We start from the raw sequence: 22,570 nt of genomic DNA on the forward strand, positions 1-22,570 counted from the left end.
TGTTGTGTTTTTCATGTATTTTAAAAAAATGTCCAGTCGTTAAATGGTAAAGATTAATTTTGCTTGTTGAGAACAGAAAATTCTCATAAATTTTTCTACAGGCTAATAAAAAAATAAATTGCACTCTTTTTATGTTAAAAAAGAAAAAGGTTCGTTTACTATTAAATTGCCCACTAAAAACCGATCTTGTAGCAGGGCCGGTCTTCCATTCCGGCGATTTGAAAAATTCTTAATTAAATCTAAAACGGATTATAAGTTAGAAAATATATATATACATATAATTAAAAATTTTAAATTTTGATTATGTATTAGATGAGTTAAATTTATTAATTTATTAAATTTTTTATTTTAATTTTAAATTTTTTTTAAAAAAATTCAACTCGCACAACTCACATTCACCTATGGATCAATCCATCTGGGTCTGTCTGCAATTCAAATGGATCTGTCTGTTTAAATTTATTTTTAAATAGATTAATAAAATTTCAATTTAATTTATTTAAATTATTTAATAAATTTGATTAATTTATAGGGTCTAATTTAAATTGACGATTTTATGTATACTGTGTCATGTTATTTTCTTTGAATAACATATCAATATTAACAGTTAGAGAATGAAATGGTGATAAGAATTTAAACATGGAAAGAGTATTTGTTTACTTTAAAAGATTAAGATCCACATATTTTCAAACCTATAGACATAAAATATGTTAAAATCACATAATTTATTATTAAATTTGATATTTTACTGTATTATGATATATATTTAAATAAATTTTATTAATGAAATCTTTTTAATCTCGCTTCTGCCGTTTCTCTTTCTCAATTAGTATATATATTATAATAATCTCATATTAGTATATTACTTAACATTTAATGATGGCCAATGCATCAATTTATAACGAAAAAAATAAATGAGTAATTTAAAATTATCAACTAAATAAAAATAATAATTTTAGAAAAGAGAAAATGTTTTTATACTTTAGTAAAATGTAGAATCTATCACTTCAGCGGTCTCACACGATCAATCCTATGATTATTTGTAAAAAAATATATATCTTTATACTTGGATGATGCAAGATTAGTTGATGTTAAAATTGATCGAGTTTTAAGGATATCTTGGATTAGAAATGAGACATGGATAAGGGTGAAATTGACGTCTAAGGATGATGAATAATGAAGGTAGTTAATATTAAAATTGAACCATAAGACTTTTAGTTTGATACATGGAACTTAGATCTATTAAGATCGGTGTAAGTTAAAAGGGGGTGAATAGTTTTAATCACGCCACTCAATTTTGTGTTCATCTACAAAATGTTAATATGTGAAATAAAAATAAAATAATACAAGCACAAAGACAACCGATTTACTTAGTTCATGACCTCTCAAGACGGCTGTGTCCTACCACCATTAATCATCTTCATTTTCGAATACCTTTTGGAGGCAGAGAAATCTTGTACAAATCTATATATCATAAAGCAACAAAACAACATAACAATACAAATACAAATGAATGTAAAACTATTTTACAATTGAAGAAATTTCGTACAAATCTATATATCATAAAGCAACAAAACATCATAACAATACAAATACAAATGAATGTAAAACTATTTTACAATTGAGGAACTTTGCTTTGGATTCTTATATGTCGTTTTGGATAACCTCTTAATGGTAGGAAATGAGGATAGATGAGCACATTAGAGGAGGGTGAATAATGCATGTCGCTTTATAACTTTGTCTTTTGAGAGATGCAGCAGAATAAAAATAAGAAATTAAAAGACAACTTTATTTTTTTACTTGGTTAATTCACAATTTGCAGCTAGTACTTCAAGATTCACAATCGTTAATCGCTTCCAAAGGGCAATCCACTAATGTCCTCCTTCTTACAAAAGAAGGAGGTTCATCTTTTATAAAATATTGAGATCGATAATAAGTTTACCAATCATATTCAAAAGAAAGCATGAAAGACAAAAACAAAATAAAGAAAAGCTACCGACAATGATTTAAACTACCGACAATGATTTAAACTTGAGGGCAATCATCAAAATATCACATCGACGTTGTATTAGAATTTTGGAGCAGAATGTGAGTATGAAGCGGTGAAAATTGTTGTTCTGAAGGTGCTGGTCGAAACTACTTTTAAAAGTCATTCCGGGCGCTTAAATCCCTTTCTTCATGCCTCAGCTCGATGTAATCTAATCCGCTATCATCGCAATTTTATTCATCCCTGGGCACTTAGAACCCTTCCTGTTGTCTGGACTACTAACCTAGCGAGAGCTGAGTGAAGCGATTAGATTCGTATTTGATTGTGACTTATCCATCTTCGAGCACCTAGATCCTTTCCAGATGCTTGAAAGTTGGCGTGCTCTACCCAACCAACGTCTACCAACTCATCTAGATGTGAGGGATGTATTCAGCCAAGCCAGGCGCTTGGAACAGATATAGGCACCTGGAGACCTTCTAGGCGCCTGAAATTCACTGTACCAACAAGGATTTAAACTTGAGGGCAATCATCAAAACAACACATCGATGTTGTATTAGAATTTTGGAGCAGAACGTAAGCATGAGGCGGTGAAAATTATTGTTCTGAAGGTGCTGGTCGAAACTATTTTTAAAAGTCATTTCGAGCGCCTGGATCTCTTTCCAGGTATCCTGGCTCGATTTGATCCAATCCGCTATCATCATAATTTTATCCATCCCCGAGCACTTGGAACCCTTCTAGTTGCCTGGACTACTGACCTAGCGAGAGCTAGGTGAAGTGATCGAATTCGTATCTGATTGTGACTTATCCATCTCTAGATGCCTAGATCCCTTCCAAGCGCCTAGAAGTTGACGTGCTCTGCCAACCAGTGTCTGTCAACTCAGCTGGACGCGAGGGATGTATTCAGTCAAGCCAAGCACTTGGAATAGGTCCAGGCGCCCCTTCTAAGCGTCTGGAATCCACTGTTCCGAACAGTTTGAAGTTTGCTGCATCATAAAGTTAGCACAACATATATAAAGAGTGTCAACAAGTTTGGACAATTACAACTATCCTGATCTCGACTTAGGATTTTCAATGATTCGAATCGACGCCTACTACTCCCTTAAAGGGGGTGTGCCCTCACCATCCTTTCTTACAAAAGGATACTCTATTTAGGAGATTTTATCTGTTATCAAACCTTGGTCCTCCAGATCCCGTTTGGGCTTTCTACTTATCCTCTGATCCTCGACTCCTAGTCTCTGGTCTGACTTGATCTTGATCCTTCAAACTCTATCAAGTCCCTCCATCTGGTATCCTTGATCCACTAAGACTTTTTTGCCTAGTCATGATCTAGCTGACCCACTAGGGCTTTTTCTTGCTTAGTCATGGTTCAACTGACCCACTAGGGCTTTTTTTGTTTAACCTCTAGTTAGGACTTGCCTTGCCTAGCCTCTAGCTAGGGCTTCCTTGCTTAACCTCCAGCTAGAACTTTTCTAGTTGTGCTACCTGTACACTTAGTTAACCTTCGTTAGATCATAAATAAGTTTAACTTTAACTCTTTATCATTATCAAAACCTAGGTTCGACTAGCTAGTGCTTATTGTACCAATTGAAAATGCAACAATACTTTATCTCCAAACCCTTAAGAACTAGTAGCTTCAAACATCCTCAAAACCCTCTTTTATAGGGTTGTTGTCAGACTAATTTTCACCTATTATTGACTATCAACTTTCATCAATCGATTGTCATGTCGAATTTGCCCATTGTACCTACAGAACAACTCTTTCCAACTCAATTTGACCACCATTAGTCGATTGTTACACTTCACCAATCGATGATAAACAACCAGTCAAGTTTTCAATCAATTTTTGAACCTTTTGTTCACTTTTATAGTGACATCAATCGACTGATAACCTCATCAAGTCGAGTTTCTAGTTGATTTTTGAACCTTCTGTTCGCTACTACAATGTTAGCAAACGATTACTCAAACTCATCAAACGACTAGACTGTAGTAAAAACACTATAGCAGAAATCATAAACCTTGAAAACACTATAGCAACCCTTGATTTTTGGGGTTTGTGGTTTGTAACAAACTCTAAAACAATGTAACAACCCTAATTACTATAACAAACCCTAAACCTCTCAAATATCAAATTTCAGGTTTGGAGTCCATTAGTGATTCGATATACCCAATCAACCGACTAATACTCATATTTCAGTTTTACAAATGTTGAATTCTCGTTTTACCTAGTATACAATTGGCTTTAACATATCAAGATTTTCTTTTCCCAATATCCGGTCAATCCTTGAGCTATCAAGACTTCACACATCTAACATATGATCATCCTTGATCTACTAGGACTTCTCTTACGTCAAACATCTAATTTTTCTTGACCTGTTTAGACTTCTGCAACATCTGATCATCCTTGATCTGCTAGGACTTCTCTTACGTCAAACATCTAATTTTTCTTGACCTGTTTAGACTCTGCACTCATCTAACATTCGGTCCTCCTCGACCTTTTAGAAATTTCATTCACATATCAAGTGTTCGATCCACTTGGACTTCATTCATCTCACGACAAGTATCTGGTTAACCTTGATCGACTTGAACTTCACTTCTCATGATAATTGTCTGGTTTTTCATGATCCACTTGAACTTCACTTCTCATGCCAAATGTTCAGTCCTCCATGATCCACTAGGACTTTCCTTCGCATGTCAAGTGCCCAGTCAACCGTAATCCACTTAAACTTCTTATCTCATGTCAACTCTGTGTTGGCCTTTCAATTACCAAGTGGTCAATCTACCATGACTACTTAGATTTCTCATCTCATGATCAACTCTCTATTGGACTTCCGACAGCTAAGTATCCGATCAATCATTGACTCACTTGAACTTCTTCATCATCATGTATCCAGTCACTCTTCATTTATTTGACGTCTCACTCAATCAACTGACATATTGCTTATCATATTACTCAAATATCAAAACTCAATACGAGTTAACTTGAACTTTACTCATTTGATCACCCTTAACTAGAGAACCACCTAAGAACTTGAGATGAAATTGATGGAAGGAAAAAGAAAATAACTTCACGCTGAGATAAAAATAAAAATAAAAATAAAATAATATTATTTCAAATATAATTAAAATAGAAGACTAAGCTTCTTTTATAAAAGTCAATTCAATAGTAATTATAGAAATAAGTATTCCAAATAAAGAAAATAAATTAATCTTGATTATAATTATTCCTTATTGATTATCAAAATAAAAAATATTAATTGTCAAATAATAAAAATTAAATCAATTTATTATAGATACACCAATTGAATATTTTTAATTAACTTTTATTTATTATATATGTGTCAATCTTAAATATTTTCTACTCTTAAAGATTTTCAATTCCTTTCCTTTTATTATGGGTGAACCGATATAAAATTTATCTTCAAAATCTATCATCACCTCGACTTTGAACCATCCTCTAAGCTACAATTGCACATTTACCTTTCTATTGGTATCAAGGTCACACCTTGTTCATCATTGCACTTGTGCTATGAAGGCTCAGCTAGACTTGCCACCTAATTAATTAGCATTGAGTTGAGAACTCATCATTATTATCACCATAATTTGTCGATCGTTGTTGACAAATTCATGAGTCCATAAGAACTTGTTGAAGCTTCATGTGAGATAATGGTAAGTTTGTTGCTAACTAGGCTTTTTAGCTCGAAAGTATACAAATTAGAGATTATTAATAATGTTTGACATATGTCAATGTTTATATATGTAATGCTTGCAATAAACTAGATCTCTTCAGCAAAGGTGGAATCCGTCACCCCAGCGGCCTTACACGGTCGACTCCACGACCATCTGTGAGAAGGTAAATCGAGAAATTGCAGTTTGTCACGACAGGGAAGGATATTGTCTCGGTTTCTTCGAGATTCGACTATTGTCCATTTCAACAAGTTTGTTTCATCGTAACCAACTAAACTATGTCCTAGGGGTATACACAACTTCCAGATGTTTGTTATGCTATTATTTTTTTAGTATATTGATTGTCCTCTCAAAATTCATTTGTTCCACTTTAAAGCTCGATGAGGAGGAGAACTTTTAAGTGACTAGCTTAAGGAAGAGATTCGAGGTCATACATTCTTAGTGTAAAAAGGAAATAAGTTCTGGTGGAGAGATCATATACCAAAGATGTTAAAGTATATAAGAATGTAAGAGATTATGTTATGGTCATCACTATTATCACGTGGCAGGCCCAGGACTCAATCAACATAGAGTTAAGTCAGTTTGACTCATGGCTGAGCTCAAGTCAAACCAACTTGACTCACGGTCGAGCTTGACTAGAATTAGCTTGATTTATGATTGAGCTTGAGTTTAGCTAGCCAGACTTGAGACTGAGCTCTAATTAGACTCGTAGACCGAAAGGTGGAGCCATGTGACCATAATTTGACCTGAGCTAAGCTCGATGAGAGACTCGGTCATATAAGCGAGCAAGGGGAAGAAGTGGCATAAACACGTTCTCAATACGTTGACAAATGTGCAAAGCGTAGAGTGGACACAATCCAAATATGTGGGCTAACATGTGGAAAGTGTGTAGAGTGCCCAATGATGGTTATCTGCACTCTCCTAAAACTATAAAAGGTACCGCTCATGAGGGGTGAGGGGTGCAGGTACGTGCATAATATTTTTCTACTGGTCTACTTCTTTGTTCACCTTTTTCTTCTTTTTGGCCGCCCAATAAGGCCTGATTTGAGCGTCGGAGGGATTTCAAGTAATAAAAAATATTGTCAATCTCCGTCTTGGCCTCCCTTCGAACTTTTTTCGATGTTCTCAGTTTTCCTATAATTTTTATCGTTGTCGGAACCTTCATTGGAACTAGGCATCTTCTCACCCCGGTGTCTCAAGTTGTGTAGATGAATACGGTCATGTCTGTGGGCACAACCAGGGGGTGTCAGAGGCTGTGGACTCCGTGGTAGCTCCGTTTTGCATCTAATTTTATCTGGAGGAACACACCTGTATCATGGAATACGACCAAAATGTGTTCCCTACTATAAACTCTCGTTCAAGGCTTTTTAACTCCAAATGAATTCCGATTTTGCGTCTATATAAATAAAAAGTGCAAAGAGCATATCTTCGAATAAAAAAAAGATAAAAGTAATGAAAAATAATAAACATGTGCAAAAATATATCAATGAAATGATGTAAATGTATGCAAAATAATATAAAAATATATACATGAATCACACATAGTAGAAGTGAATAACTTCGATTCATGTCGACTTGATTTGTACAATGGAAATTTAAAACCAATTCAATATCACATGCATAACTCTAAGATTTTACTTGGTTTATTGTCTTCAACTACTTAAGGCCTACTCATAGTGATACTACCACTACTATCCTTCTCCTTTTCAGACACCTTTTAGGAGTCAGAGAAATCTCTTTCAATCTATTTTTATGATAATATAAGAAGAATATAAAATGCAAATGAATGAAAGCAAATAACTTTACACGAATCTCACTTTATATACTTTCTTATTGCTTTGGAATGCCTCTTGTTGGTATAAAAATATAATAACACTTTGTCCTTAAACCCTCAAGAATCGACACTTTCAATTTCCCTCAAAATCCTCTTTTATAGGATTATTATCAAATTGATTTTCGCCTATCAGTCGACTATCATCTTCCATAAATCAACAACGAATGACTCTTACCTATTTTATTTGACTATCATTAGTTGATTGCTAAACCCTAACAATTGACTAATCATGAATAGTCAAATCTAACAATTGATTTTTGCAATATTTTATTCATTGCTACAATGCCAACAGTCGTTTGTTGGAACACAACAATCAAATGCTACTATAGTAAAAACAATATAGTAGAAAACCCTAAACCAGACACTATAGCAAACCTTATGGTTACTGTTGCAACTCTAGTATTGTAGCCAACCATAAACCCTACAGCAGAAACCGTAAACCATGTATTGTAGCAACCCCTGAAGTTACTGTAGCAAATCCTAAAAATATCTCAAAACTCAATTTTAGAGTTTAGAGTCCATTGATCAATTGATATACCCTATCAATTGACTGATACTCTTGTTTCAGCCTTACTAAAGTTATATTGTCATCTTGCCTAGTATTCGATTGACCTCAACCTATCAGAACTTTCTTTACTCAGCATCTCGATTGACGTTGACTTGCCGAAGCTTTCCGTTGTCTATCATCCGATCAACCTTGATCTAGCAAGACTTCTCATTGCTTGGTATCCGATCAACCTTAATCTGCTAGGACTTCATATTGTTTAACATCCGATCAATCTTGACCTGTTAGGACTTCACCATTCTCACCTAACATCCGGTGTTTTATGACCTGTTAGGACTTTCATACACATACCAAATGTTCGATCATCCATGATCAACTTGGATTTCGTTCATTTCATTAGACCTGACCTGGGGTTGGGTCTGAACCAGACTTGGCCCAGACCTATAATCGGGTGCAAATCGAACCCAGCTCAGACACGTAATTGAGTCAACGGGTCGATTACCCATTGACCTAGTTCAACGGGCCCAACCGATAATCGACCCATCTCTAAATGGGTTAGTTAACCGTCAACTCAATTCAACGAGCCCAACTCGTAACTAACCTGGGTGTCTCTAGATGGGTCAGTTACCCATTGACCTGGTTCAACAGATCCAACTCATAACTGACCCGTCTAAAGACTGGTCGATTACGGGTTGGGCCCTTGATGAATCGGCGAACCGGCGATTGAATCGTAATTCATTAAAAAAATTAATTTTAAAAATTATATTTAGATTTTTTTAATTATAATTTTTTATTTAATAATATTTTAGTAATGTTAATGGTCTGGTTCAATATTAATTAATCTATTTTATCTTTCTATTAAAGTTAATTTTTTAATTTATTTATCTTGAATTATCGGATGTGAACTATTCTACCTTTTTATTAATACTAATTTTTCAACTTATTTATCTTGAATTTTTTTATGAGAGTATTTTACCTTTCTATTAAAGTTAATTTTACAACCTATTTATTTTGAATTCTTTGATATGAAACTATTCTACCTTTAATTCATTAAATTTATTAATTTTATTTAACTCTCTTAATTACTCAATGGTCTTCTTTTATTTTATTACTATTGAATTTATAAAAATTATTTGACTTGTTTGAATTAATAAAGAAATATAATTTGTTAACAAAAAATATATATATATATATAATAAAAGCTATATAAAATTAATTAAAAGATATAACTTATGTGATATATACATTTAGACTTGACCCATGTCAATTCCTATCGTTGGGTTTTTTTTATAAATTTATAATTTTTAAATATTTTTTAAATAATAATAATCTTGAACCATTATGAACCATGAATTGTAATCATCTTGGGCGGTTAAAGTTAAAGGTCGACGTTCTAGGAACTGTTGAATTGATGGTTCTGAATAGTCAAATCGCGATTTTGAACCATCGAACCAACTTAAACTTCGCTTCTCATGTCAAGTGTCTGGTCTTTCATGACCTACATAGACTTTTCTTCGTATGATAAATGTTCAATTAACTATGACCCACTTGGAGTCTTAGATTTCTCATCTCATATCAACTCTTCGTTGGACTTCAAACTGTCAAGTGTTTAGTCAATTATAATCCACTTAAACTTCTCATCTAATGTCATTTCTCTATTGGACTTCCGACCCCCAAGTGTCCGATCAACCATGATCCATTTGAATTTCTTACCTCATGTCAAACTCCCTATTAGACTTTCGACTACTAGTGTCCTGTCAACTGTGATCCACTTGGATTCTTTGCTCAATCAACTAATTACATATTGATTGATTGTCAATTATTTAATCAATCTTCACCTACTTGACGTCTCACTCGACTAACTAACATATTGATCGACTGTCAAGTATCCTGCCAACCTTGACCTACTTGACATCTAACTAATATATTGATCAAATATTGAAATTCAATTCAAGTCAACTCAAAGTTTGGTCAACCTTGATCTAGAGGTTGATTGCACCAAAATACCCGATAAAAATTGACTCAGTAGGAGCTGACCTGAGTCATGTTGACTTGCCAAGAATACTCTACTTCGACACCCCACGAAATCAACCCATCTCGTTATCTCAATCGGATCATTAAGTATATCCAAATGTAAGAGATTATGTTGTGGTCATCACTATCATCCAAAAGAGAAGAATAAATAAAAAGAATAAGAAAATCAAAGTTAGATTAAAAAAATCCAAAAAAATACCTAAAAGCTTGAAAAGGAAGATACAAGGAAAGCAAAAGAGGTAAACCATCTATAGAAAATAAGAAGAAAGAGATTTAGAGTTCGGAGGTCTTTGGAGAGAAAAGTCTAAATAAGACCTAATGAGCAAGGGAATAGAAAGAGAAACTTCTTAGTAGGATTTAGTTTGACACAAACTAGGTTGAAAAAAGAGTAATAATGTTAGGCATATCCCTTGAAATATGAAGAAATATAGTCAACTTTTATTTTTATTTTATTGATCAACAATTTTGATCTTTTAAAAATAGTTGACCATCATCTTTTAAAAGATCAATACAAATATAAATATTATACATAGTTTAACACATTCCACAAGTCAAGTAGGTAAATTAATAATTTCTATAAGATCAATTTGCACATCTAATCTATAATTAAGGAATATTTACTAATATATATAATACTTATATCTATATTCACCAATTTTACAATTTTGTTTATCCTTCCACTTTTTCACCATTTTTTAAAAAAATTGACCCTTAGATTTTGATATAAACTAAAAAACTATAATTTGAAGATGATAAAGTTCAATTGTCTACCAGTGTGGTGGGCTCCATCAACTACCGACCACTTCCATGAAACTTAGTAAAAGAGACTCTTTTATAATGAAGTTGAATAATTTCAAGGAATTATGATTAATTTAAAGTAAAATTGTTTATAAATAGTAATTTTATTTTTTAACATGAAAAATATTTATTTTTTTTAAAAATGATATTTTTTATTTGTAAAAAAAATTATAATAGGAGGGATTTTTTATTTTTATAAAATATTAATTATTTGTCCAGTCACTAATATTTCTTATCACGTGACTTTTCGTGACTATTTGGCAAATACTGATAGAATAGTCAAGTCTACCACTTGTTTCCACAGTCTACTTCGCCTACTTTCCATAGCCTTGCTCTTCGCCTATCACCGTCGTGGGCTGCCGGGGACCACCTTTTCATGATCTCATCCAAATCTTTCCAAAACCGTACCACGTGGTCGGACTCCATTGGCCGCACCGACCGTCAACCTCGGGAACCGGATCCCCGCGGTGGGGGCCGCCGGAAGCCAAACACCCGAAATGCCCTTCCCAACTCCGCCAAACCACCGCTCTGCCATCTACCGAAACTGCCACTGCCCGCCGACACCTCCCGCTCCCTCCTCCGCGAGTCATCAGGATCCGCCGGACTCCCCGACCAGGCTTCGTCCGGTCCGAACGATTCATCGAGCGCCACTTGTCCTTGCTGACCTCCGATTCGATCAGAGTGAGGTATTGTGCTCCTCGTGCTGGGATAATCTGCCGCTTAAGGATTTTCGTAAATTTCGGGAGCGGTCGAGGGTAATATGGGAAATGCGCAGGACTACGGTTCGAAGCGAAGGGCGCAGCCGAGCAAGTCATGGACACGAGCCTGCTCCTCTTTTCATTGGCGCGTATATAAACCAGCCATCAGATGTAGAACTCCATTTCCGCTAAAGTTAAGAGGGCTCAGAGGAGGGAGAAAGGGGGGACGGCAGTGAGGGGCGAAGGGAGAACGGCGATCGAGGAGGAGGGCAGTTGAAGAAGTAGAAGCGTCGATTGCGATATCGATAGGTTTGGACGCCCGAATACCGCTGATCTTTCTCGATCGCGCCACCCTAAAGAGTTCCGGAACCATCTAGAATAACCCTCCCTTCGCCGCCGCCCTCCTCCCCAGGGCAATCGAGATAGCCGCGGTCGATCCGCGTTAATGAAGCTGTACGGAGGAGGTTCCGGCCCCGAAACTGGACTCGAAGGTACCTCTGTTTGCTTTTCTTGTTCTGTTTTACTAGTGTGCGATGCAGAATTTGGTGTGTGTTTGGCGCCGTATCGGGAGATTGGGATAATGTTAGAAATTTCGCTGAAGAGTCCATGTGGCGCTTGGGATTTGGAGGCGGAGGAGACGCGCAGTACCCGGAGAGACCTGGAGAGCCGGATTGTGCCTACTACATGAGGACTGGAGCGTGCAGCTATGGTGAGAAGTGCCGTTACAATCACCCCCGCCATCGTGGATCAGTAAGGATTTTGTAGGAATTTTACTTTTGAACTGCTTTCGTTAGGTTAGCTTCATTCTCTTGGGTTTCGCTTTTATCAACTTATGCTGTTTTCTTGCCCCGTCTAACTGTTTAACTTTTTTTTTTTGTAATTAAAATGAAATGGGATAGAGTATGTATTTTGAGACACAAAAGTTACCAAAAATCGCAAGCCATTACTTTGGGACTTTGATTGCAATTCCTGCAGCTTCACCCTTGCATTAGTAAGTTGTTTCTACACCATTTTCAGTTGACTGGAGCGGGCAGGACTGGCGCTGTGGAGTATCCTGAGCGAGTCGGTCAGCCTGTATGCGAGGTACTTCACTTACTTTTTTCTTGATTAGATCTCTATCTTTTGTCACTAAGTTGCAAAAGGAGAATTTGATCTGATCTATAAGCACCAGGGATTTTATTCGAATTTGGAGTTTTGCATTTGTTTACATTTAGTGTTAACAATAGTCCACTTTTTTCTGTAGCACTACATGAGAACTGGAAACTGTAAATTTGGATCCACTTGCAAGTTTCATCACCCTAGACAGGAAGGATCTTCAACGGTCTCATTGAATTATAGTGGATACCCATTAAGACCGGTTAGACTCTTCTGTTGTGTACTTTTGATATGGATTGGTAATATACACGTTGACATTTTCTCCAAGGAGCATGTTGACATGGTTGATACTCATGTCAGCGAACTTGGTGAAACTGCAGGGCGAGAAAGAGTGTGCCTTCTACATTAAGACAGGACTGTGCAAATTTGGTCCTACCTGTAAATTCCATCACCCACAACTTGCTGGGCCATCTATCCCATCTCCTGCACCTACATTTTATCCATTGGTGCAGCAACTATCAGTTCCTTCTCAGCAATATCCCCCTTATGTTAATTGGCAAGTTGCTAGACCGTCAGTGATGACTGGATCATATATGCCAGTGTCTTACCCTCCTATGGTATCACCTGGAGTCGTTCCAGTTCGGGGCTGGAATACTTATGCGGTTTGTGAATTTTTTGGTTAAAGACTTTTTTTCCATAATTATTATAGCCCAGAAGAGATAATTACTGATTTCTTATTTCGTGATAATTCAGGCAATCCAGGCGCATGTGAACCCTGTAGCAACATCTTCTGGTCAACAATCAATTCAAGCGGGACAAATCCAAGGATTACCAAACCAAGTGTCTTTTACAGAAGCAGCTGCTTCTGGACCTCAAATTTATTCATCATCAGCTGGACCTCCAAATGCTGGTCAGAGGGAAATCAAGTTTCCTGAGAGACCTGGACAACCTGAATGCCAGTTCTACCTGAGGACAGGGGATTGTAAATTTGGAGCCATGTGCAAGTATCATCATCCCTCAGATTGGAACATGCCAAGGACTAATGTTATTCTAAATGCTTTAGGCTTCCCTATTCGACCGGTAACGCTATGACTCCACTTTATACTTTGATCATGTGTAGAAAGTTGAGCTAATGATTTTCTGAGAGCTGAAATGTTGTCTTAAGTGCTTAATTTCTTATTTGTGTTCAAAAGTATGTTCAAAAACTTAAGCATGATGAGTTTTCATAGTATTTTTGAACAACCTCTCTGTGGGTCACTATTAGGTGAGTATCTAATGACCCTTAAGCTCCGAGATTCAAAAAATGTTGAAAACATGTCCATTGCAGGCCCCTATTACTCCCACAAATTAGGGTAAAATTTTCAAGTTGTTGAAATTCTCATTTTGTGAAGGAACAAAAACAATATATGGTTTCTCATAGCCCATTTCAGGAGTTACAGGATCCTTTTTGTCTTTAGTTGTTGTCATGCTGGTCCTACTCAACCTAAGTGAAATATATATCTTCAGAATGGAAAATCTTCAAACATCTTATTATCAACAAGTCAACATTTTTTCTTCAAAAGCGACAGTGAACTCATCAACAAGTCAATGTAATTAATCTGATACACCATAATTGCACTGTAGAAATTGTTTGTTGAATCTATTCAGGTAGGTTTCTTTATGGTTTCAATTTATACGTGCGATAATGTAGGAAATATAAACATTTACAAGAACTCATTGGTACTTTAAATACAAGAGAATTGAACTCTTAGGAACTACCTAGATTCTCATCTAACTTCTTCCTGGGGACAAATCATTGAATCACAAAGGTTAACTTTTTATGGATTATCTTTTTTCCTAATTATATTTGTTTTCTCTCTATTGTGGTGCACTTATTTATGGTCTTCAAAGTTTCTTTCAAAGACCTTTCTTTTAGTGATCTTTAGAACTTCGATACTTAGAATCTGATACTTGGAACTCTGTATATAGTAGATTGACTACAATTTCATCATGTGTTTAACATTTACTCGAAAATGTAAACATGTATCTGAGTTCTGAATGTCCAAAATACGTTCAGGTTCATTTAGTGACAGACTCTGTGTATCTAGTATAATAATCAGGTAGGTTTATGGCTGGCGAGATTAAAATGTACTTAGTCATGAAATGTCAAAACTTAACCGCTTTTACATGATGTATAGATGATATGGCTTACAGATCATTCTGCATGATCATCTATCTTGTTTAAAGATTTCATGCCCATGTTATAGGCTGTAACTACCATTTTGTAGTTGATTTGTAGAGCAATCACCTATTTTCACATAGTTTGCATGTGCCCATACCAACAGTCACTTCCTAGCACAGGTGGCTTGACTAAATCATCCAATTTTGTAAATTTTTCTTCAGTTTATAAGGTGCAATTTATGAATTATGAGGATGAATTCAAAATTATACTAAATTATACTTTAATGGAAAAAACTAGAGAAAAACAATATAAAAGATGCAAAACAATCAAAAAGAAAAGGTTTAAAACAAGATTACAGGAGGACATTATAAGTCGTTTGAATGATAAAGCAGATGTGTATTGGAGGAGTAGAATGTGATGAATGCCAACTCAATATTTGAGTTGGCATGAACTTCCCATGATTAATGTTTTTGTTTCTTTAGATAGCTTATTTTTCCTGCAATCTCAACTTCACTATTATTGTCAGGACCCAACTAATAATAGTAGTTGCCAAATTTAATTAATAATCAGGCTCAGAATACAGTACGATCATGTAGTTGGATGAGTTCGAGTAAAATATGTACCATGGTCGATGACTCTCAGTTAGCTTTAGTCTAGGTTACAGTAGTTGATACAAATTGTAAATGAGCCTCCTAGTGGGGTGATTCAAGGTGTATTGTGGTTGGACTTGAGGTAGATCTGCACTTGGATGTTTGTTTGAGGCTGATATTGCTCGATTTGAAATGGCTTGGGTTTTTCTGGAGACTTGTCAGAGGTGGGAGGACTCCTCTGCTCTGTTCAGAAGGTTGGGTGGGGGGTACATGGCTCCTCCCATCTCTTCCATAATTGTGGTCTCTCTCTCTCTCTCTCTCTTTGTTGGTTGTAGGTAGTGGAAAGCTCTTAGAGGGCTACATGGTTCTGGAATCACACTGTGTAAGATGTGAATGTGTTTAAGATGACGGGAGGGCGACTTTTATAGTCCTCAGAATATGCACTAGCCAATTTTTTGGTGGCATGTGGTCAGGCTGGAGTTGCTTGAGAGCCACAAATGAGCTTTGTGCTTACACTGGCTTCAATTTGAGTTGTACACGCAGAGCCCGTCTGCCATTCCAGAAGGTTCTGGGAGCTTCAAGGGTGTTTTCCCCACATTCAATCACAACGAGAATTCTTGAAACTTCAGTTTGAGAATGATTTTCTGACCAAGTGAATTAAAACATGAAATTACTATAGCTGAATATAAGAGGCTTCCACTATGTTGAAATCTGTTTTGTTTTTTAGGGGGCCGTGTCACTCCCTAACCATTATAGAACAGTAGAAGCCATGATATGTCTCTTTAATGATGGCAACATAAAGATGATATGCTGCCACCACTAGCCATAGATAATTGCCTGCTATCCTTCAGGTTGATGATCTACTCAAGGTCTGAGGCAATTTCATAGAACTAGAAATATCTCAGCAGAGATTGAAGGAGATTCTATAATTACAATAAAATGCATATGGAAAGTACTTGTTGTCTACCATTTCCAATTGATTGGCTCAAGTTGAATAGTCATGCAACTACAAGTCATTGTAGTCATCATCATTGATTTGGGCTAACTATTTAGGATTCACCTACATGAATCTTCCCTTGATTGATATTTGACTAGGAATATTCGAATAAATGAAGTCATTTTTTCATACATTAATTAATATTTCTTTTGGTCTCCTTCTACCCATCACACCTATTTTAATACATTCAACTTTATAACTATATAATCAATTTGTCACCTGTAAACATGGCCATTCCATATATTTTCTCTCATTTTATTATTGATTACAGCTGCACCTATTGCTCTGGGATATTAGTATTTTTAGTAAGGTCATCCATCTTATCTTTCTCATTTGCTATATGACTTTTTGAATAAGTTGATTTTTAATAATCCAATACTCCAATCTAAAAGTATGGCGGGCTTTACTACATTTTTAAATTTTCTTTTAGCCTAATGGGCATATGACGTTCACACGAAACTGTCATTCTTTATTCTATTAATGGTGTTTTCATCAATATCTTCCTATTCTATTATAATAGGTGCCAAGATTGTCATGGTCATTTTCTTGGCAATAGCTGCAGGGCATTTTTTCTGTCCAATCATCAAAAACTAAGCATTGTTTATAGGTAAGTTGTTGGCACCATACAAAGACAAAAGAGACCTTCAAAAGGATGAATATTCTAAATGGTTCTACATTGGCATGAAAAATCTTGTTTTACGTTGACTTTATTCTCACTGAACTAATTAACTCATTTGATTATGTTTTGGTTGATTTTCCCTCTCCAAAGTAATATTTTATCTACTGTAGAATTAACATTATTTTTCGTCTGAATTCTGTTGCAGGGAGCTCAAACTTGCACTTACTACATGCAGCACGGCTCGTGTAAGTTTGGACAAACATGCAAATATGATCATCCATTTCCGACTATGAGCTACAACTCATCCATGTCTTCTTTCTCTGATATACCTCTTGCCTCTTACCCTACTGGATTCCCTGTTGCAGCATTCACCCCCTCATCGGCCAGAGAGCTGCAGCCTGAATTTGTTTCTAGCCAAGAACATTTCTCTTTGAGAAAGCCTTCTGAAAACTGAATCAGAGGCTCTGCTACTTCAATAGTTCAATCTTTCTGCAAGAATTTCGGTCTCCAGTTGCTCATCCATCCTTAAATTTCCACTCCAACCACTAGAGACATCCCATTCTAGCCAGAAGATATGTAGTTAAAGCTGAGAAAAGTAGATTTTGCTATTTAGATTCTTCTTTGAAGTACAGCTGAAACTCATATTTCATTGCTTAAGAATGGAAAGGAGGTACATGAGTTGGTCAATCTCCTTCCGACTCTTTTTAGTATTATCATTGTTCTCACAGACGACACCACCGCCACCTTCTTTGGAAATAAGCTACTGCTGGTGCGGGCATGGCACTGGCCGGGGTCTTTTTTTCCCCCAAATGCAGGAGCATTTCATTTAGTTACAAGGCCAAACAAAGCTACTATTCCCTCTTCCAGGTTTTATCCCTTCCAAACTGGGATGAATGACTACATAACTTGCCTCCTCCCTGCTCTAAACAGTTTTCAAATCTCTTCACAATCACAGTTGCTGATATTTTGCAGTAGACCTCTTATCCAACATTTTGTCTCTGCCATTTATGAGCAGAATATTTCGCAACTGGTGTAATTTATGATGAGAAAATCCTCCGGCAAGGTACGCTACTGCAGATAAATGCTTTTCATTCTCAATTTAACTTCATCTTGATGTCTCTTCAGTGTTGTTGTGACTAAAGTATTGTATTTTCATGGTCGATTGAGAATTTTTTTTGTCAAGTCGATGAGTTTGGGGTTCATTGGAATATTATTATATTTTCTGTGAATTTTCATGGAATAACTATTCCAAGATTTGGTGGTAAAAAATATCACCAAATATCTATTCTATACGATTATTTTAAATACATAATAGTTATTGTCTATTTTAGTTGAGTTGATTGAAGTAAATTCTGTAGGATGTGTTTAAAATTTATTTATGTGAATTGTTTTTATTGTAAAAATTAATATTCCTTATTAATATATTGTATGAGTTAAATAAAGAAATGCTTATTTATTTTATTTGCTAAAATAATTATATTATTTCTTGGCTGTAATTTGATTGTCTATTTGTGAACCAAATGTTTATTTTCAAATTTATCAGAAAGAGCAATTGTTTTCATTGGTTTTTAAAATATTCCTAATTCAATTCATTTCATTGGATCTATTATCATTTAAATTGTTAGTCGGTTAATCTATCGACGGTAAGTGAAGACAATTGATTCGATGTGATTTTAGTTAATTTGTTAATATTTATTAGTACTAACTTGTCAACTGAATCATATATAGTTAATTAGAGCTGTTTCGATTGGTAGCCACTTGTAAAAAATATATTTAATAGTTATAAATGATTTAAAATTAAAAAAAAATTAAGAAAATTTTAGGAGTGTAATAATATTCATTTGAGGTATTCTAAATTAATATAAGTATTGTAATAGTTATTTAATAGTTTTTATAATTGTTTTAAAGTAATTTTAATCAATTTAAAATAATTTTAATTAAGTTGGAAAAAGTATTATGATATAATAATTTTTAAGAATTAAAATTTATAATTTTAAAATTTAAGATTTAAAATTTAGAATTTAAGATTCATTTATAATTGTGTAGCAATTTTTTATTAGTCTTTATAATGATTTTAAAATAATTTTAATTAAATTGATAAAAAAAATATTTTAATATAATAGTGGAATATTGATCAGAGATAATTTACAGTCGACTGCTAAATAGACATGTAATCGAACTGAATTGAGTCAAACAATAAGAAGCGCGAGCTTGATTTATTTTTTTGAGTTCGAGTTCGATTTAAGTTTTAATTCTTAAATTCGAGTTCGGTTCGTAATGAAATTAAATAGTTCGCAAACGGCTCGAGTTCGGTTTGAAAATAGTTCGTTTTAAAGTTAAACGAGTTTAATTTGAGTTCGATTCGAAAATAGTTCGTTTGAATGTTAAATGAGTTTAGTTCGAGTTTGACTTATTAATTATAATATTTATAATTCATGTAATATATATATATATATATATTATATAGATATATACATGTTCTTGAGCTTCTTAATGAATACGTTTGTGAGCCTTTAAACGAATATGTTCGTAAGTTCATGAATCAAATATTATTGTTCAAGTTCGATTTGATAATATTTTCAAGTTTGAAATCAGGTTTGAGCTTGGTTCGTTAACGTAACGAATGAATTTAAACGAATTTTTTTTTCAAACTAATAAATAATTTGATTCGTTTACACTCCTATTGATAAAAACATGTGCCTCTTTCAGAGCGTTCATGACTTATTAATATATAATATTTATAATTCATGTAATATATATATATATATATATATATATATATATATATATTATATAGATATATACATGTTCGCGAGCTTTTTAATGAATACGTTCGTGAGTTTTTAAATAAATATGTTCATAAGTTTATGAATCAAATACTTGTTTGTTTAAGTTTAGTTTGATAATATTTTCAAGTTTAAAATCAGATTTGAACTTTTGATTTGAATTTAAACTAATTTTTTTTCAAACTAATGAATAATTTTTTTCAAACTAATGAATAATTTTTTTTACACTCCTACTGATAAAAACATGTGCCCCTTTCAGAGCGTTCAAAATAATTAAAAAAAAAACACTATCGCCGTCCAATGGCCGATCCATGCCTTAATTATTTATTAATGCAGAGCGATCCGTATCTTTCAAAAATCTTTTCCCGACAAAACGTGTCACATTGTGTAGCACTCGTGCTTCACGTGGGACGCCGAAAATATACATTCGACCACGGAATTTGAATTAATGTCGGTAAATTTTAAAAATAAAAGAAAGTAATAATGTGGAAAGTTATTTGTTTATCAATGCTCTGTATCTAAAAATTTAAAGATTTAGTTTTCTCGCATTATCTAGAGATATTAGTAATGCACTAGAAATAATTTAATAATCTTCTAATGTAATAAAATTTTTTTAAAAATATTTATTTACGGGAACAATAATAAATTTGTTACTAAAAAGATTATTCTCGAATAAAAGAAAGTTTGGCGTGTCGAACTGCTCTTTATTATTATTATTATTTATGCAAATAAATATGAACTGAAACTCTCACAGCCATCCAATTGCCAGCCCAATCTCCATGGCCTTGCGCGCCGGGGTTCTTCTACCCCGTCCCTCCCTCCTCCTCCTCCCCCGCATCCGCTGCTCCGCCGGCGGCCGCCCCGACTTACCCGCCAGGGAGTTCGCTGCCCTCGCCGCGGTCTTCCGCCGCCGCCTCCTCGCCGGCATCAGCTCCGCCTCCCTAGTCGCCCTCGGCGCCAACTTCGGCGGCCTCACCAGCTTCCTCCTCGGTCTCTCGCCGGAGCTCGGCCGCTCCCTGCGCCTCGACGTCCTCTACCCCGTCGAGGGCTTCACTCGCTGCCTCGACTCCACCCACGGCTTCGGTATCGACTCTTTCGATCCGATTCAATCGCTAACAGCCTCAAATGATCAAATCAAAGCGGGATTTCTAACAAAAATTCAATCTTTATCAGAGTTTATATACCCGGAAACATGGGTGGGAGATCAAACGCTTCTCTACAGAGCCATAGGAAGAGCAGAGTCCGAGCGGTCGCTGGATCCTCCGCCTTTGACCAACGGCCGACCGCCAGTCCGCCCGGTGAGCGAGCCGGTGGCCGCCTTCGGACCGCCGGGGTCCAACGGCGAGCTCAACGTCAGCGTCATCGTCTCCACCGTTCCCGGCGACTTCGCGTATCCCCTGCTCATCTCCTCCTCCCTCTCCTCCTCCATTTCATAATAAATCCATCCCAAATTGAATCTTTTTTGCAGAATCGAGGACTTCGGCGGCCCGAGGGAAGTGGGCGAGACGGTGCTGAGGAGGATCGCGGGGTCAAGAAAGGGAACAGATGTGAATGCTGCTCTCGTGGATGCGTCGGTGAGGGCGGATGCTTCCAAGAAAGTCAACTACTACAAGTTGGAATTCCGCGTGGAGGCGGCGTCGTTCCGCCGCCGCAACGTCGCCGTCTGCTGCGCGCGAGGGGGGAAGCTGTTCACTCTCAATGCGCAGGCGCCGGAGGCGGAATGGCCCGAGGTGGAGCGGGAATTCCACGCCATTGCGGACTCCTTCAACCTTACTGATGCGTAGAAGGAAGTCGAGTTCTTGGTTTGATTCATTGATGAGCTTTGCTCGATCGATTTTGCTAAATCAACCGATATGAAATTTACTCCCGGTCTTCTTCTTCTTCGTCTCTTACATCGAGTTCTTAGTTTACTTAAAGTTATTCTTAGAAAATATTAAAATTAATTTGCTAAAACTAAAAATGAAATTTAAACGATTTATTTTTTTATCAAAGTATTTCCATAATATATGTATTTTTAATAATTTTAGTCTTATTCATATTTGAATAATGTAAGAGATCAGACCGATAAATCCTAATTCATGCAAAGGTTATAAAAGTTTGTATTTTCAAAAATAATTAAGTTTAAATAATCAACATTTTACTAAATCAGAGAATATTTTAATATTATCCATTTCATGTACTCTAGTTTCGAAATTCCCCGGGGCATAGGTGAGTTGGTTACGATGCCGAGCAGACTTGCAGAAGAGGACAAGGGTTTGAATCCTGGCGAAGTCAGATAATACCCTCCTACGTCGTAACCAACTGCATTTCTCGATTTACCTCCTCACAGATGGTCGTGGGGTCGCTAAGACAGTGGATCCAGTTTTGCAGAAGAAATTTTAAAAATATATAGTATTTTTTCATTATACCTTTAATTTTTTCACATTTAAATTTAAATTGTCGAATTTTATAAATAAATTAAGAAGATTTCTAAGAATATATTGATTTTGATTGAAAGTAATTTAAAATTTTTTTTTAGATTTATTAATTAATTTTAATAATTTAAATTGTTGATAAAATTTATCATAAATTTTTTAAATCAAAATTAATTATATTAAATTTTCAAATTTTTTAAAATGATATAGATTTATTAGTCAACGGTTGGATCTCTATTCATAAACTTAGATTTGAATTTATTCAGCAAAAACGATTTTATAAGACGCTAGAAGGAGGGCTTGAACCTCCGACCTTGTGGTTAACAGCCACACGCTCTAACCAACTGAGCTATTCCAGCTCGAATAGACAT

The 22,570-nt window shown here is 35.4% G+C and overlaps 2 protein-coding genes and 1 non-coding gene across 3 annotated transcripts; 2 read left to right on the plus strand and 1 right to left on the minus strand.

Annotated features, from left to right (window-relative positions):
* The first annotated feature begins 11,741 nt into the window (after nt 1-11,741).
* LOC141830396 (zinc finger CCCH domain-containing protein 5-like) lies at nt 11,742-18,180 on the plus strand. The gene is made up of 7 exons (XM_074717828.1): nt 11,742-12,028; nt 12,139-12,287; nt 12,555-12,620; nt 12,781-12,894; nt 13,013-13,294; nt 13,386-13,712; nt 17,205-18,180. The coding sequence occupies exons 1-7, from the start codon at nt 11,983-11,985 to the stop codon at nt 17,451-17,453; spliced, it is 1,233 nt and encodes a 410-aa protein (XP_074573929.1). The 5' UTR covers nt 11,742-11,982; the 3' UTR covers nt 17,454-18,180.
* A 2,374-nt stretch (nt 18,181-20,554) lies between these two features.
* On the plus strand, nt 20,555-21,653 carry LOC141830397 (psbP domain-containing protein 7, chloroplastic-like). Its single transcript, XM_074717829.1, has 3 exons — nt 20,555-20,868; nt 20,959-21,175; nt 21,254-21,653. Exons 1-3 carry the CDS (start codon nt 20,565-20,567, stop codon nt 21,567-21,569), a joined length of 837 nt encoding a protein of 278 aa, XP_074573930.1. The 5' UTR covers nt 20,555-20,564; the 3' UTR covers nt 21,570-21,653.
* An 831-nt stretch (nt 21,654-22,484) lies between these two features.
* On the minus strand, nt 22,485-22,558 carry TRNAN-GUU (transfer RNA asparagine (anticodon GUU)). Its single transcript has one exon. It is a non-coding gene; the product is annotated as a tRNA-Asn (tRNA).
* Nucleotides 22,559-22,570: the final 12 nt, after the last annotated feature.

Source organism: Curcuma longa, chromosome 6 (genome assembly GCF_044706935.1).
Source record: "Curcuma longa cultivar G26 ecotype Majalengka, Jawa Barat chromosome 6, ITB_CL_G26_1.1, whole genome shotgun sequence".
Classification (NCBI taxonomy): domain Eukaryota; kingdom Viridiplantae; phylum Streptophyta; class Magnoliopsida; order Zingiberales; family Zingiberaceae; genus Curcuma; species Curcuma longa.